Raw genomic sequence first — 17,115 nt, 5'->3', positions numbered from 1 at the left:
CTCTGAGCCCGGCAGGGAGGCCCGGAGCCACCGCCCCAGCGCATCCTGGGTCTGCACTGGGGACAGGAGGCTCTCTGCCCCCGCAGGAGTCTGGCTTCCGTCGGCTCTGGGAGGAGGGGGCCGGTGAGGAGGGACCGCTGTGGTTCTGAGATTCCCATCCACGCCCTCACTCGCACCCAGGCGCGCTTTCAGCCCGTCTCCCCTCCCTCCCGCTCATCTCTCCATCTGCTGCTCTGGCATTTGGCTCTGCCAAGCTTTCTGGCTGCCTCCTTCCTGCGGCTGCTGCCCTCTCTGCAGTCTCTGCCTCCCTCCCCCAGGCCGCCCTCCTCGGGTCCCTGGCTTGTGTCCCTCCCGCCCGCCATCCCTGCTCTGTCCGTGCCCGTCTCTGTGTCTGGCTCTTTCCTCACTGGGGCTCTGTCTCTCATCTGTCTCTGGCTCTTCTCTAACTGGGGCTCTGTCTCCTCTCATCTCTGTGTCTCTGTGTCTGTCTCTGTGTCTCTTCTCTCACTGGGGCTCTGTCTCATCTCTGTGTCTCTGTCTCTCATTGCTGTCTCCTCTTTTTGTCTCTCTCCTCTTTGTCTCTGTCCCTGATCTCTCTCTTCTCTTCTCTTTCCTGTGTCTTTCTTCTGTATGTTCTCGTCTTTCGCTATTTCTCCCGTATCTCTTTCTCCTCTCTTCTCTCTCTCCCCCTGTCTGAATCACCCTCCTCTCCCATCTCTCTCTGTGTTTCGGTGTCCCTGTCCCTCCTCCCTCCTCCCTTCTGTCTCTCTTGAATCATTCTGTTTCTGTCTCATCTCCTGCCTCTTTGTCTCTCCTCTCTCTTTCATCTCTTTGTGTCTCTTTCCTCTTTCTCATCTCTTCTCTGTCTCTCCTCCCTCTCTCCTTGTGTCTCTCTTTTCTCATCTCTTTGTCTCTGTCTCTCTCTCTCCCGTCTCAGTCTCTCCCACCAGGTCACTTGGGCTCTTCCCAACCTGTCTCTCTCCCCTCCCCCCTCCCCCTCCTTTGCCCTACCCTTGGCTCTTGGGGGGTGGGGGGTGGAGGATGGGTTGCTGCCTACACACAGCCCGGCTCTGCCCAGCGGCAGCGAGCTGCACACAGTAGGGCTAGAATACTGACGGAGGGGCAGGGCCGGGGACCCCGGACAGAACTGGGGCGGTTGCTGCTCTCCCTGCCCCCCCATCCCTTCTCCCACTTCCCACCCTCTGTCTGTCTCTTGCTGCAGCAGCTGCCCGTTGCCAGGGCGACCACAGCTGGTTGGGTGTGTGTGTGTGAGGAGGGGGGGATGGGGTGGGGGTGCTGCAGTCTCTCTCACCCCATCCCCCCATTCCTTCCCTTCTCTTCCCAGCAAGGCAGGAGGGGGTGGGGGACGGGGAGAAGCAGGGAGAAGAGATGAGGATTGGAGGAAGATGGGGAGACAAGGAGAGAGGGAGGGGGAGGGGGAAAGGCAAGGGAAATGGGGCCGGCAGGGTGATAGGGAAAGACCGGGAGAAGGCAGGGAAGGGGATGGATGAGGATGACTCCTGGGGAGAATGGGGGAGGGGTGACGGGAGGAGGCTGGGGGTGGGGTGGGGGGAGGGCACTGGGGGGGTTGGAGAAGGTGCTGCCAGGGAGGGGGGGTGTCGGGAAAGAGACGAGGAGACTCTGGAGGAGTTAGGGAAGAGCAGCAGACAAAAGCCGGATGGGGCCCCGGCCCCCCCAATTCCCCCCCTCGGGCGCCCACAGAAGGAGGCATCGGCCAGGGCGCAGCAGGGCCAAGCCCAGTTTAATACACAGAACAGGGTGATCCACAGGAGAGGCAGGCAAGGGGGGGCACAGGCTGTACAGGGAGCTGGGGGGATGGGGCCATGGTGCCAGGAAGCCAGGGCCAGCCCATGGCGCCCTGGCCCCCCAGGACCCCCCCTCTCCCTGGCCTTGCCCACTTGCCCAGGAAACCCAGTGTCTTTTGGATACCCCAACAATGAAACACACACGACCACAAGAAACAGCTGCCCCCCTCGCCAACCGCCCTCAAGACGGGCATCAGGTTTCAGGGGACTCCCCTTGCCAAGGGGTCTGGTCCTTGCCTGGCGAGGGGATGGGGATGGGGAGAAAAAAACCAGTCCGGGTGCAAACTCTGTGCTTCTCATTCTGGCGAGCGCCGGGGCCCGCCTTGCCCGGCCCCTGCCCACAGTTTGCAGTGGGCATGGGGGAGCGGGCACAAGGAGGGGGCAGGGGAACAGGACTTGAAAAACCATAGTTCACATCATGCAACGCCCACGGCGGGCACCGCGGGAAGGGGCAGGGGGCAGGCCGAAAAGGGGCAAGCATGGCGCCTGCCTCCCAGAGCATGAGGTGGGAAACGGTGCCCGCTACTGGGGTGGGCCCCCAGGGTGAGCCCGAGCCGCCAGCTTCCCCAGAGAATTAGGGGAGAGGGGCCGGCGGGCGGCGGGCCCAGGTCAGAGCCCCGTGGGAAACTGGGGGGGAGGTGCCCGCCATCCAGGCCCACCAAGGTGTATAGGTCTCTCTGTATATATTACTTTGTCTTTTTTTTTTTTTTTTTAACTTTTTGTCTTTTTCTCTAGAAAAAGGCTCCATCCATGCCCCTACCCCTCCCTAGCCGGTGCCCGCCCCCTAGTGCCCGCCCGGAGGCAGGTTATGGCTTTGAGGAGAGCAGCATCCCCAGCCCCCGCCGTCCAGGAGTGGGGGCAGGGCGAGCTTCCCCGCCCAGGGGGGAGGGGGCTGGAGCTGGCACATACTCCCCTCGGCGGGGGAAGGGAACCCGGCCCGTGGGGGGCCCCAGCCTGGGGGTGGGGCTCAGAGTCAGGAAGGGGGGGATGGGCAGGCGAGGGAAGGGGCGAGGGGGGGCCGGGCCTAGGTGAGGGTGATGTAGGCCGATGCCTTTTCCTTCAGGTGCCGGAGACACAGGTGACAGCTCCAGCTTCCTGCGGGGACGCCGTTGGGTCAGCCAGACGGGAAGGTCCCGGCGTCCGGACGTCCCCTCCCGGCCCGCCCCTCCCCGGCCTCGGCCCCGCCCCCGCCCCGGCCTCGGCCCCGCTCCTCCTCGGTCGCGGCCCCGCCCCCTCCCGGCCTCGCCCCGCCCCCGGCTCCGCGCTCACCTTCCGGGGGCTCCGCCATGGGGGGGCTCAGGCAGTACATGTGGTAGCCACGGTCACAGTCGTCACAGAATAGCAGCTGGTCCTGGAGGGCGAGACCCATGCGGCTGGCACCCGGCGGCAGGGGGCAGGCGGGAGGGGGGGCGCCGGAGGCCCTGGGGGGCGGGGGGGGGGGGAGGCTCAGCCCGGGGCGCCGGGCCTCCGGGACACTGCGGGCTCGGGCCGCCGTCCCCTCCCCAGGCCCGGGGGGCCTCAGGCGCCGGGGCTCTCCCTCGCGCCCGGACCCGGGCAGGCCCCCGGGGGAGGGCGGGGGCACTCACATCATTCTCCGAAGTGCCGCACAAGCTGCAGGACTTGCACTCGATGCACTGCCAGCGGTACGTCCTCACAGCTGCCGTCATGTTCACCGTGAACTGTAAACAGGAGGGGTGACCTGGAGGGAGGGGGGTCCAGAGTGGGCTCAGTGTCCCCGCGTGCTGGAGGCGGCCGCCCCGCCCCCTCCTCTCGCCCCGCTGTGCTCCTGGGGCTCGCTCCCCCCTCCTCCGCGGGGCTCCTTTCCCCCTCCCCCGCGGGACTCCCCTTCCCCTCCCCAGCGAGGCTCTCCTCCCCCTCCCCCTCTCCCGCGGGGCTCCCCTCCCCCTCCCCCGCGGGGCTCCCCTCCCCCTCTCCCGCGGGGCTCCCCTCCCCCTCTCCAGCGGGGCTCCCCTCCCCCTCCCCAGCGAGGCTCTCCTCCCCCGCGGGGCTCCCCTCCCCCTCGGGGCTCCCCTCCCCCTCTCCCGCGGGGCTCCCCTCCCCCTCTCCCGCAGGGCTCCCCTCCCCCTCTCCAGCGGGGCTCCCCTCCCCCTCCCCAGCGAGGCTCTCCTCCCCCACGGGGCTCCCCTCCCCCTCTCCCGCGGGGCTCCCCTCCCCCTCTCCCGCGGGGCTCCCCTCCCCCTCCCCAGTGAGGCTCTCCTCCCCCACGGGGCTCCCCTCCCCCTCTCCAGCGGGGCTCCCCTCCCCCTCTCCAGCGGGGCTCCCCTCCCCCTCCCCAGCGGGGCTCTCCTCCCCAGCGGGGCTCCCCTCCCCCTCCCCAGCGGCGCCTTCCCGGCCGGGAGCCTCGGGTCCCCTCGGGAGAAAGCTGCCCAGGCCCGGTCCCACTCTGCTCCGCGGCCCCTCCCCCATACACGGGGTACGGCTGTGCTGTAGGAGTTAGGCTGTCTGTCTGCTATGTGGCATAATATGTTCTATGTACAAACGCTGTCACACTATGTATTTGTCAGTTCCTTCACTCATAGCCGCAGCGCAGTTGTACGTAGTCATGTCAGATGCGCACATATATGTCAAATGTACATAACAGCAGAGTATATAATGTGTCCTATCACATGGCATGTCTGACAGTTCCTCTACCTATAGATGTAGAGAGTGTGGAGAGTTGTACTGCACCTGGTATAATATACAGTGTATATATAGGTGTGTGGTATATATAAATATATATATAATCAGTTCCTTTACCTACGTATAGTTTATATATTTATGCTATATATATGTCATACTATATATAGTATATATATAGTGTATATATGTGGTATATTATACTATGTACATATTGTATATATATTTTAATAGTTCCTTCACCTACATATATAGTGTATATATTTATACTACATATATATCATACTATATGTAGTATAATATATAGTGTATATATTAGTATAGTATATATGTGGTATATTATACTATATATGTATTGTATATATATTTTAATAGTTCCTTCACCTACATATATAGTGTATATATTTATACTACATATATATCATACTATATGTAGTATAATATATAGTGTATATATTAGTATAGCATATATGTGGTATATTGTACTATATATGGTATGTATATATATATATGGTGTATATATATATATATAATTTATTTCTCAGTTCCTTTACCTATAGTTTATATATTTATGCTATATATATAGTATTATATATAGTGTATATATGTGGTATATTATACTATGTACATATTGTGTATATATATTTTAATAGTTCCTTCACCTATATATATAGTGTATATATTTATACTACATATATATCATACTATATGTAGTGTAATATATAGTGTATATATTAGTATAGCATATATGTGGTATATTGTACTATATATGGTATGTATATATATATATGGTGTATATATATATATATATATAATTTATTTCTCAGTTCCTTTACCTATAGTTTATATATTTATGCTATATATATAGTATTATATATAGTGTATATATGTGGTATATTATACTATATCTGTGGTATATTGTACTATATATGTATTGTATATATATTTTAATAGTTCCTTCGCCTATATATATAGTGTATATATTTATACTACATATATATCATACTATATGTAGTGTAATATATAGTGTATATATTAGTATAGCATATATGTGGTATATTGTACTATATATGGTGTGTATATATATATATATGGTGTATATATATATATAATTTATTTCTCAGTTCCTTTACCTATAGTTTATATATTTATGCTATCTATATAGTATTATATATAGTGTATATATGTGGTATATTATACTATATCTGTGGTATATTGTACTATATGTATTGTATATATATTTTAATAGTTCCTTCACCTATATATATAGTGTATATATTTATACTACATATATATCATACTATATGTAGTATAATATATAGTGTATATATTAGTATAGTATATATGTGGTATATTGTACTATATATATGGTGTACATATATATATATAATTTATTTCTCAGTTCCTTTATCTGTAGAATAAAAAGGATAAACCAGCAGCCCCCTGGGGTCCCCTCCATAAGTCTGAGTTAGTTAAAACCCTGGCTTTGAGTCCCTTACTAGCTCTATGATCACGTTCCCTGCCTCAGTTTACACCTCTGTCAAATGATCGGCCATCCTCGAGGCCCCGAGCCCCTTTTCCTAATGATTCCGGGATCCCTATGGCAGTTCTTCTTCCGGGTGTCTGGGCATGGGGGTTGCTTCCCTGTCCCCACTAAATCACCCTTTGAAGCAATGAGGTCCCTGCCTCAGTCACAAGTCTCGGGTTCTAATCCTGACTACCAGTTAGCCCAAAGTCACTCTCCAGGACCTGGGGCGAGCTACTTCCTGTTTTCCTGTAGGATAATGGGGTCCAGCCTCTAAAAACTCCTCCCAGTTCTAAAGTTCTCTAGCTTTACCTGTAGAAACAGCAAATGTGAAGAGCGGACATTTAGAGCTGGGAGGACCCCTGGATGCCACCAAGAGGCAGCTTGGTGGTGCAGGGACTAGAGCACTGGGCCTGAAACTTACTGGTTAGGTGACCCTGGGCAAGTCATTTCACCTCTTTGCCTCAGTTTCCTCACCTGCAAAATGGGGATAATAATAGCACCTACCTCCCAGGGTGGCCGTGAGAACCAAATGAGAGGATATTTGCAAGGTGCTTAGTACAGTGCCTGGCACACAGTAGGTGCTACATAAATGTTTATTCCCATCTGATCTCTGGCTGATTTTATAGATGGGGGAAACTGAGGCTCAAGGAAGGAGATTCCTGGAACTTGCTCTAGGAGGGAGGGGCCACTAGTGTGTGAGTCCCCCAGCGCCGCCTCGGAGAACCCCAGACTAAAGGGGGTGACGGGGGCCGTGTTCACCCACACGTGTAAACGGAGCCTTCCCGCGAGAATGCCTGATCCCCAACGCCTTCTCCGGGCACCTCGGGCCCAGCTGGGCACCTCTAGGGGCCGGGGGGAGGACAGGGGGTTACCCGATCGGCCACAGTCAGCACAGGAAATGAGGTCCTCAGGACACCCCGTCTTTTTGGAACCGCCCAGACAGAAGTCACAGTAGCCATTGGGGATCACTGTGCCGTCTGGAGCCTTCTTAGCTGAAAGACATCGGGAAGGCTTGGGAGGTTCTAGCTGCAGGACCAGGCAGCTCCCAGCCAGGTGCCCCCCCACCTTCCCCTGCCTCTCCCACCCCCTCCCTGCTGCAGGCTCTGCCTCTGGGTGCCTGCCTTTCTCCACCTGTCTCTCTCACTCACTGTCTCTGTCTCTGTCTCTGACTCACTGTCTCTGTATCTCTCACTGTCTCAGTCTGTGTCTCTATCTCTTTATCTCTGCATCTGTCCCTGTGCTTGCATCTGTCTCTTTATCTCTCTCTTTGTGTCTCTGTGTTTCTGTTTATCTGTCTCTATTTCTGTGTCTCTTAATCTATCTCTGTCCCTGTGTCTATTTCTTTTTCTCTCTCTATGTCTCTCAGTCTCCATCTGTTTCTCTCTCTGTCCCTGTGACCATCTCTCTGTCTCTGTTCCTCTTTATTCTGTGTATCCCTGTGTCCTGTCTTTGTCCCTGTGTCTCTCTGTCTCTGTCCCTCTCTGTCTCTGTCTCTCTTTATCTCTGTCTCTGTCTCTCTATCTCTGTCTCTGTCCCCGTCTCTCCCTGTCTCTGCCGTCTCCCCGGTGGAGGAAGGGGCAGCTGGGGGGAGCTCGAGGCAGGTTACCTGTGTGCTTTCTTTGGGCTTCAGGAATCCAAGCCAGTTCTTTGTAGAACTCTGGGGAGGCAGAGAAAGGCCTTGGCGCCGGCCCGGGCACCCTGGGTGCCCTCCTCCCCGGGGCGGGGCTGCGGGTGGGCGGGAGGAGGGCAGAGGCTGGGCCGGAGCCACCCCCAGACTCACCCCGAGCCGGGCGCAGAGGGGCAGGAAGGGGGAGCCCGGCCAGCTGAGGGGGGACGGGCCCTGGGCAAGGCCGAGGGGGCCCCTGGGGCCCAGCCCTGGCTCCCAGCCCCGCCCCGGTTAGCGCAGGCAGGCAGGGCGCTGGAGCTCCAGCCGCCCCCAGGGCTGCGCGGGCATGAAGCCGGGGGCTTCCCCAGGTGCCCCCAGGCCCAAGAGGAGGGAGGGAAGGAGGCTGCAGTGGAGCGCGTGTGGGGAAATCATCCATCACCCCCCATTGTCATCTCCCCACCCCCCTCCCCATCTCTAATTGAAGCAATAAATCAGGCCCAGAAATCTTCCGCCCGGGCCAGGGAGAGGGCTGGTTGCCATGGAAACCCCCAGGCTGGTGCCGGCGGCCACGCGCCGTGCCAGCTCCCCAAGTTGGGGAGGGAGGCGGGAGCCCCCGCCCGGCCCGGCCCCTGGGCCGCTCCTGACGCCCCCCGGGCCCTGCCCCCGCTCACGCTTGTGGTTGTTTTTCCGGTGGAAGGGCAGGGCGTGCCGTTCCGCGTTCTCCTCGCCCTCCTCTTCTGCCAGGTGGGTGTGGGTGTAGTGGTAGCTCAGACCCGGGCGGTTCTTATAACGTTTCCCGCAGACTGAGGGGTGGGGGGTGGGGAAGGGAGGGGGCTGATCAGACCTGACCCCGCCACCCCCTGCCCGCCCCCGCCCTAGAGCCTCCGCGGGGCTCGATCCGGCCTTGCCCCCACGCTGAAGGTCCCCCCAGCAGGGTGACCCCCCCCCTCCCCGGCCCCCAGAAAAGAGGCTGCTGTGGGAACTTGGGCCCTGCCCTCCCCTCCTTGGGGAAGCAGAGCTGCCCCACGCCCCTCCCGGGCTCATCCCTGACCCTCCACCGTTAGCCCTCAGCCCAAGTCGGGGAGGCTCTGGGGGCCCTCTCCTCCTCCCCACACCTCAAAGGGACTCACTATCGCAGACATACGGCTTGTCCCTGTCCTCCAGGGAGGTCGTGTCTTGGCGTTTCCGAAGCCCCCCAATGCCGTAGGCCTGCAAAAATAACCGAGACAGGGGCTGGGACGAGGGGCAGCGGAAGGAGCTGGAAGGACAGCAGTCTGGACGGGGGAAACACTGGGAGGAAAGAGCAGGTCCAAGGGAGAAATGGGAGAAATGGCTAGGGCCGTCCCGGGATGGTCGGGAGCTGGACAGGGCCGAAGCCTGGGGGGATGCTGCGGGGAAGGGAGTGGTCCTGGGGCCTCCCAGAGGTGCTGGTCTCCAGCCCTAGCACTATCGTTTAAAGACTGGGTCATGGCGGCGGTCACTTCACCGTGCTTGATCTCAGTTTCCCAAACTGTCAGATGTTGGGTCTGGAAGGTCTCTGACTTCCTCTGGGTCCCTACCGTCCTAGGGGAAGAAGCTGGGCAGAGCAGACCCCAGGCCGGGGGCAACAAGAGCCAACATCCCGGGCTGGGAAATGGAGCAAAGGTAGAGCGGGGAGCCGTTGGGGGAGAGAGGGAGGCCCCAGGCGGAAAATGGGGCTCCTTGGTCGGCCTAGGAAAGTTCTAGAAAAGAATCAGACCTCGGCGGGAAACAGAGTGGGCCTTTGAGGGGTGGGAAGGGATGGGGGGACGAGTGTCCCAGCTACCTTCCCCTTGGCTTTGTTCTTGCGGCGAGGAATGTCATCTTCCAGATCTTCCACCTCAAGCTCGTGGGGAAATTCTAACATCTGCTGCTTCTGGGCGGGAGGAAAGACGGGTGTTCAGGGAAGGGACGCTTTACAGGGCCGCCCACAGGGCAGCAGCGGCAGGGCCGATGGAGAAGAGCTGGGGAAGTGTGAGCCGCCCCAAGCCGGGGAGGAGGGCAGCAAAAGGGCTCTCGGAATGAAAACGGGGGGCAGAGAATGCCCTGGAAGGCACAAGGAGCTAAAGCAAGGCTCAGGCTGCTTCAAGGGAAACCAGAAAGGGGGTCTCAGCTGGAACCCAAAGGACCGGACAGGCCGAAAAGTACACAAGGAACTGGGTGAGGAGATCCCCTGGGAGGGCGGAGACCCCTGAGCCTGAAGGCAAGGCAGGGATGCAGATCTCTTACAGATGGTGGCAATCAAGGATGTTTTTGGAGCAGGAGAGGGACATCTTGGGAAGATGATCAGGACGATCTGGGGCGTGCAGGCTGGAGGGAGATCTTGGGTGGTAACCCAAAACTAACTGGGAGGAGGGACTTGTGGGACACCTGCCCTTTAAGGGCACCCCACCTGACAGTCCATGATGGTTTCTTCTTCCTTCAGTTCTATTTTCTTTTCTCCTGTCTCTGCACACAGTAGGGCCTCCAGGACTGGCCCTTCAGGGAGACCCCCCTCCTTCTTCAGAGGTGTTTCACAGTCTGGGGGAAGGGTGGGAAACAGGGAGGGTCAAAGAAAGATTATTTGCTAGGGACCCCCTTTCTCTGTCTCCTCTTTCTCTCCTCCCTCTCTGTTTCTCTCATCTCTTTATCTGTCTCCTATCTCTTTCTATCTCTCCTACCTCTCTCTGTCTCCTATCTCTCATCTTGTCCCTGTTTCTCTCTGTCTTTCTCTGTCTCTGTCTCTCCTCTCTTTCTTCTCTATCTGTGTGTCTTTCTACTATCTCTCATCTGTGTCTGCCTCTCCTGTCTTTCTCCTGTCTCTGTCTTTTCCGTCTCTCTCATTCTCTCTCTCCCTTACACTTCTTTTTCCCCTTCTCCTTCTCTCTCTCCCTCTCTCCCATTCCTTTTTCCTCCCTCCTCCCTTTCTTTACACTCCCTCTCCTCTCTACCCTACACACTCACACCCACCACACACACACACTCACACCCACCACACACACACACATTCATACCCACCACACGCTCACACTCACCACACACATACATACACACTCACACCCACCACACACACACTCATACCCACTACACACACACTCGCACACACTACCACACACACACAATTATATACAAGCACACATACAATCACACACCATCCCACACTCACAGAGACACTCGCACACACTCACACCCACCACACACTCACACACACTCACACCCACCACACACACTCACACCCACCATACACATACATACACACTCACACCCACCACACACACACACTCACACCCACCACACACACTCACACCCACCACACACACTCACACCCACCACACACACACTCATACCCACCACACACTCACACCCACCACACACACACACACATACCCACCACACACACACACACACACTCGCACACACAATTATACACAATCACACCACCATGATATAACCACACACCCACCACACACTCACACACACAGTCACAGACGCTCGCACCCACAACCACACAGGTACAATCACACTTTCAGGATGGCTCCCATCTAGCTCTTTGAGGTGTTTTACACACATTATCTCACTGGAGCTTCAAAACCACCCTATGGACTACAAGTGCTATTCTTATTTTCCGGTGGAGGAAACTTGCCCAAGATCTCACCCCGAGGGTCTGGGGCGGGATTTGAGTTCAGATCTCCCTGACTGCAACACTAGCAAGGCCTCTGACCGCCAGTTACAGTCAGATACTGTGTAACCAAGCCCAGAGTTCTTGGTCCAAAGCCTTCCTCTTCCTTTCCATCCGTGTGACCTCGGATTAAAGTTCCCTTGGCTCTCAAGCTACGATTGACGCTCTAGGACCTCAGCCCCCGCGAGCCCCCTCCCCAGACTCAATACCACCAACACGGGGCCCTGGGGGCCGCACACGCTCAGACATAGGCTCAGGTGCTCACGCTGGGCCACGCTCACACTGGGGGCAGGGGCTGGGCTGGGGGCCCCCCACGGACCGATCTTGTACTCGCAGGGCCGCAGCCTGGGGTCCTCCAGGATATTGAGTCTCCGTTTCTTCCTCCAGCAACGGGCCGGGTAAGTGTAGATCTGTCCAGGGGCCAGACCTGGGGAGGACAGGGGCCCAGGCTGTTGAAGCTTCTGCCTCCCCCTCCCTCGCTTTCTCCCCTCCGCCGGCCCCGCCCCGGGCCCCGCCCCTCCCGGCGAGGCCCCGCCCCCTCACCCGGCCCGCGGTGAGTCTTCTCCATCCAGATGTAGCAGTTGTTCTGGGCCACCCCGGTCTGCGAGTCGAGGAAGGGCAGACGCATGCTCCGCTCGGCGCACAGGCGCGCGTTGTAGCTGCGGCAGTGCTCGATGGCCTCGCGGTAGAAATCCTCGCCCAGGCTGCGGGGAGGCAGAGCGCACCGGGTCAGCCGAGCAGATGCCCCGGACTTGGGCCTGGGGCACCCGAACTCGAGGCTAGTGCGAACCTCTGGGAGCGCCCCGGGACGTCGGGAGGCGGGGGAGGGGGCACTGGAACCCCTGTCTGGCGCAAGGCTCCGGGAAATGCCCCGGGACGTCGTGGGGGGCGGGAGGGGGGGGAAGAGACACCGGAACCCCTGGATCCGGTGCAAACGCCCGGGTGGACTCCGGGACCCAGGCGCCTAGGGCTTCGGAAGGCCCTGGGACAGTATGGCCGGGTCACTGGGGGCGTCTGGGAGCAGCACCCCTAGGTCCCGGTGGAGAATGTATGGAGCCAGCTGGAACGCAGCGGGAGGGGCGGGGAACTGAAAAGCTGGAGGTGCTAGACTTAGGCTTGGGGTGCACGGGAGGCGCAGAAAAGCAGAGGCTCGGCTCTTGAACATCTAGATTGTGCTGCGGCGCTGGGACGGGGGCCGTGGCCCCCAAAGTGTGGCGGCCCAGAAACTTTGGGAGTCGCGGACTGGTTAAGCTGGGAAGAAGGAGGAGGAGCTTGGGGCTGGGATCTCGCCTGGGCGGGCGCCAGTGGGCGGAGAGAGGGGCAGAGCCCTGCCCTCCCCTTCCCTGGCTCAGACAGCTGACCCTCTCTCCCCAACGACTGAGCGCTAGGTGGTGCCCACGCCCGCAGGCATCCCCGGCAGCGCGAAGGCCCCCGGGGGGAGGGGGGAGCGCCGGCTCTGTCCCTGCCCCCCCTTAACTCTCCTACTACGCCCCCCACACACCATACACGCGTATATACACAGCGTAGACTACCCCTCCGCTCGGTCGTACCCGGAGGACACAAAATCAGACAGTTACCGCCCTCCCCGCGCCTAGCCTCACTTCCCCCTTCCCCGGGAATCGCGAAACGGAAAGGATTTTGGCGATCGGCTAATTGGATCCCATTGTTTCACCTCCACAACCCCAAATTCGGGTCAAGGGGTCACGCAATTGCACACCTGACCCCGAAAGAAAACAGTTCCTCCGCCTCCTTCGGCCCGGAGACCCGGAGCGGAGGAATTCGCAGCCCCATTAGACAGATGAGGACACTGAGACTCCCCGAATGACAATCCCACCGGAGGCCTTGTACACAGTAGGAGGGCGGTAGGCGTTTGTTGAATTGTTGTGGGATGCACAGATTAACACAATGCCACTTGAAGATTTACAGAAGACCAAACCTCTGGTAACGCAACCCACCGAGATGAATGCACAAGCGCACGGATCTCCGGACACACACAGCCACACGAGAAAAGCACACTGAGATGACCACAGGAGACGCGATCCCAATCCTCCCCAACACACACGCACACACACACACACTCACACACACAATCCCACTCCGAGACACACGCTCTGCAGCCCCCGCCCTGCACGATGGGATGGGGCGGAGGCGCCGGGCTCACCACCGGACTGGGCTGGGGTTGACCGTGGCCATCTTGCACCTGGCCCGACCCTGGCCCGGTCACCTCAGAGCTCCGGGGTCTGCAGCGCCCTGGCCCTGGCGGCCACTCCATTCATTCTCAGGGTGGGGGTGGGGGCGGGGACATCCACCAACGTGGGGGGGGGAGAGGGACTCCCCGGGGCATGCTGGGAAATGTAGTGCGGGGGCGGCGGGGCGGAAGGTGGAGGAGGGGGGTCGGGGCTGTCACTAGAGGCCAAATCTAGGTCTGGCCCTGGGAAGGAGAGGCCCCGGCGGCTGGTGGGGGATGGGGACAGGGTGGCGTGAGGCCTGGACCAGGTGAAAATCCGGAAACAGCCTCTTTTCTTGGCACTGACGTGGGCACTGTGTGTAGTGGGTGCGTGTGTGAACCGCATATACCTTTAGAGACACCCGGGGTCCCGTTGGCACAACCCCACCCCCACCCACGGTGACACAACCCTCAAGACGGACGCCTGCAACAATCACATTGATGGAGCCGCACAGAACGCTGGCGACACATTTACACAAGAGACATACACACAGACAACTGGCACCCTCCACACACGCACACACACGGCAAGGCCTCCGGATTCACACGCACAGAACCCCCCACACAATCACAGACACACGGGAGCTTGCAAGCAGCCGGGGTGCAAACAGACCCGCAGAGCGCGCACACGGGCCACACGTGCTGGCGCGGGCACGGAAGCCCCCTACTCTCCCCCACATCACACACACACACACCTTCGGTGGCCCGGCCCCCAGCCTCCAGCTCTCCCAGGGACAGAAATAGAAAAGACAGGGATCAGAGACTTCCAGGAAGCCCAGGAACCCCCATCCCTCCTGCTGCTTTCCCTCGGTCTCACGCGGCCTCGTTCTGACCCTCGCACTCTTTCAACCCCAAGGTCAAGGCCAAGCGCACGGGGTGGGCCGGGGAGGGGGGCTGTCCCGGGGCCCCTTTGTGCGCCTCCGCGTCCCCGAGAACCCACGGGCACGCGCCACTCCCCAGCCTCCTCCCCCTCTGCCGGGCACGCGCCTGTCACTCCTGGGGGAGGAGCCAGTGGAGCAAGGGAAGGGGGCGCCCCCGCCCCGCTATACCGAAGGGTCCACAGTTGGGGGGGAACCCAGGCGGTTCCGGCTCCCAGTTCCCTTCTCCAGCCTCGGAAGCTGGCAGGGTATTGAGTCCCAGAACCACTGCCTAGGGTTGGGGGGAGGGGATGAAGCCCCCCACCCCCGAAGCAGATCCACTTCCCTTCCCGCCCCCAGCCCGAACTCGGGGATCTGCAAATTCCTGCACTGAGGGTGGCGACAATAGAGACGGCCTGGAAGGTGGAGGGGGGACGAGTTTGGCTGCCAACCGTGCCCATCCCCCCGCCCCCTCCCAATAATCCCCCGCTCCTATCAATCCCAGGGTTTGGGCGGGGAGGGGGGGAGGGAGGCGGAGGGCGCCCAGGTGTCAGTGGCACCCATCAATCTCCAGGAAGGGAAATGGGGCAGACACAAGGCTCCAGGGTTGCTGTCCCTGCTCTGCCCGCCGTGCCCAGCCCCGTGCCCGGTGGGAGGAGGGAGGGAGGGAGGGAGGGAGGGAGGATGGGATGGAAGGGGGAGACTCACGACTTGAGGGGGTTCTGGATGGCGGTGGCCATGGCCCGCTCCCCGCCCCCGGCGCCGCAGCCGCTCGGCCCTCGGGACCCGGCTCCGGCCCCCCGGGGCCCCGCGCTCCGCTGGCCGTGCCCGACCCCCGCCGCCGCCGCCGCCGCCGCCGCCGCCGCTGCCGCTGCCGCCGCCTCCTCCTCCTGCTCCTGCTCCGCCGCCCAGCGCGCTACAATTTCATTCATTCTTCGGCTGCGGTGAGGGGAGGGGCGGGGCCGGGGGGCGGGGCCGTGGCCAAGGAGGAGGGGGGAGGGGATCGGGGACTGAAGGGGGGCACGGGGGAGGGGGAAAGGGGTGGGCTGGGTCTGCCAATCCCCGCACCTCCCGAGGGACGTTGGGAGATGGAGTTCTCCCAAACACCCGGGTGGGGAGGGGGCCAACCTGGGAGAACTCCAAATCCCGGCTGCCCTGCGGGTTGCCCACTCCCCCAGGGCGCCGATTGGGCAGCCGAGGTACCGGGCGGGGAGTGCCGGAGAAGGCCGGAGCATCCTTTCCCTGGAGCTCTCCCACAGACACCACGTCCCCCTTCCGGCCGACTCAGTCTACGTGGGAGAGAGAATGTATGGGAATCCTGTGCCCCCCAAACGCACCCTTCTGTAGGCACCCCCCCTCGGAGTACCCACCCCCTGTCTGCCAGGACCTCCTGTCGGAGACTTCCTCCCAGCAGGCCCAGAGCACAGAAGAGTGAGTGTCTTATCTGAGATTCAGCCCAGCGAAGTGCAAGAGAGTTAAAGTTGGAAGGCAGAAGCCCTGGTTTGGAACTCCAATTCGATTATTTACTCCCTGTGTGACCCTGGACACCTTCCTTCCCCGTCCCCCCTCCCCCCTTCCCTATTCATCAGTTCCTTCCTCTGAGCAAAAGAAAGCGGTTTGAATGTCTAGCTAAATCCTGATCCGCTTGGAGAGATGCGACACCCCTCCTTTCCCCACCCCCACCCCCCTCCCTTAGGGAACACTACATATCCAGAACTAAACTGTGGGGTTCACACTACAAGGAGAGAGAAGGTCTCTATGGTGGGAGTGGAAACACCTGGGCCTGCCTCCTAGCTGGACAGCCTGAGCCTTTTTGACTTCAGGGGCTTGCACCGGAGTAGACAGCCGGCAGGGGGCGGCCCTGGGAGCTGTCCTCAGTACTGAATCGTTCGAAGCCCTGGGATCCTCTGAATTGGACATGGGTACTTAAGGACCAGCGATTCCCCGCCTCCAGTCCAGTTCTCCGATCCGATGGAGGAATGGAGGGAAAGTCTCTTTTTATTTCATCCTGAATCCTTTGCCAGTGGAATCCCCAGAAAGGATTGGGGGAAGGAAAGTTGAGACAAACCCCTCCACACCGGCATTTAAATTAAGTTTTGTGGGAGATCCACCCCTCTTATTGGATCTGTACTTCATCACATATTGAAATAGGTCTCTTGAAACCTAAACCTTGGGCTCTTTGCTGCACCAGATCTTCCGGTTGTGTTTCCATGTGTTTCTGTGTCTTTGTGTGTCCACCTCCCCAACTTATATATGGACTTTTCATCCTAATCTTATACTTTCTCTATTCCAGGGAAATTTTCCCATTCCCTCCCCCTCTTTAAAAAAGGCCCTAGGTCTGCTTTAATGCTCAGGGGATTTCCCCTCCAGAGGAATCATACAATTTTGGGATGGTCAGGACACCCAGAGCCAGTCCTGATTCTGAGTCATTCCCAAACAAGCTACTCCTCTACACTTCTAAGCAGTGGCCATCCAGGTTTGTCTGAAGACAGAGCTCATCTTTCCTCAGTATTACTTATTATTGCCTTGTGGTCATAGGCAAGGGATTTCCTCTCTTCAGGCAAGAGAATGCCACTCCTTAAAGCCACTCAATCCACTGTGGGTCAGCTCTCCTTGCTAGGAAGCTTTTCTGAACCCTAGAACTAAATCTGATTCTTTGCAGTTCTGCCCACTAGTCGACATTCTATCCCCTGGGACCCGACAGAACCAATCTAATCCTTCTTTATTCCATCCCAATCTAATCCTTCTTTATTCCACC

General features: G+C 58.5%; 1 protein-coding gene across 6 annotated transcripts; it reads right to left on the bottom strand.

The window, feature by feature from the left end:
- Positions 1-1,736: 1,736 nt before the first annotated feature.
- On the bottom strand, positions 1,737-15,164 carry DPF1 (double PHD fingers 1). Of its 6 annotated transcripts, none has more exons than XR_007952365.1 (12): positions 15,066-15,164; positions 11,817-11,977; positions 11,539-11,700; positions 10,008-10,135; positions 9,402-9,491; positions 8,728-8,806; positions 8,269-8,400; positions 7,598-7,648; positions 6,864-6,983; positions 3,413-3,525; positions 3,096-3,247; positions 1,737-2,921 (listed from the first exon to the last, which is right to left on the bottom strand). XR_007952365.1 is itself a non-coding variant. In XM_051989122.1 (12 exons), exons 1-12 carry the CDS (start codon positions 15,095-15,097, stop codon positions 2,851-2,853), a joined length of 1,221 nt encoding a protein of 406 aa, XP_051845082.1. In that variant the 5' UTR covers positions 15,098-15,164; the 3' UTR covers positions 1,737-2,850. The 6 variants fall into 6 exon arrangements, 5 of the variants coding, with proteins under 5 accessions (XP_051845082.1, XP_051845084.1, XP_051845086.1 ...); XM_051989122.1 differs by having other exon boundaries at positions 3,096-3,177; XM_051989124.1 differs by having other exon boundaries at positions 3,096-3,177; positions 9,402-9,488.
- Between the last annotated feature and the right edge of the window lie 1,951 nt (positions 15,165-17,115).

This window comes from Antechinus flavipes, chromosome 3, assembly GCF_016432865.1.
Source record: "Antechinus flavipes isolate AdamAnt ecotype Samford, QLD, Australia chromosome 3, AdamAnt_v2, whole genome shotgun sequence".
Lineage (NCBI taxonomy): Eukaryota > Metazoa > Chordata > Mammalia > Dasyuromorphia > Dasyuridae > Antechinus > Antechinus flavipes.
This window is presented reverse-complemented; position numbering and strand designations above follow the sequence as displayed.

Coding starts and splice junctions, on each gene's coding strand:
- DPF1 (XM_051989122.1), bottom strand. CDS start 15,097: ATGGCCACCGCCATCCAGAACCCCCTCAAGTC. Junction 8,807..9,401: donor AGAACAAAGCCAAGGGGAAG/GTAGCTGGGACA, acceptor TTATTTTTGCAG/GCCTACGGCATTGGGGGGCT. Junction 8,401..8,727: donor CAAGCCGTATGTCTGCGATA/GTGAGTCCCTTT, acceptor CCCACCCCTCAG/TCTGCGGGAAACGTTATAAG.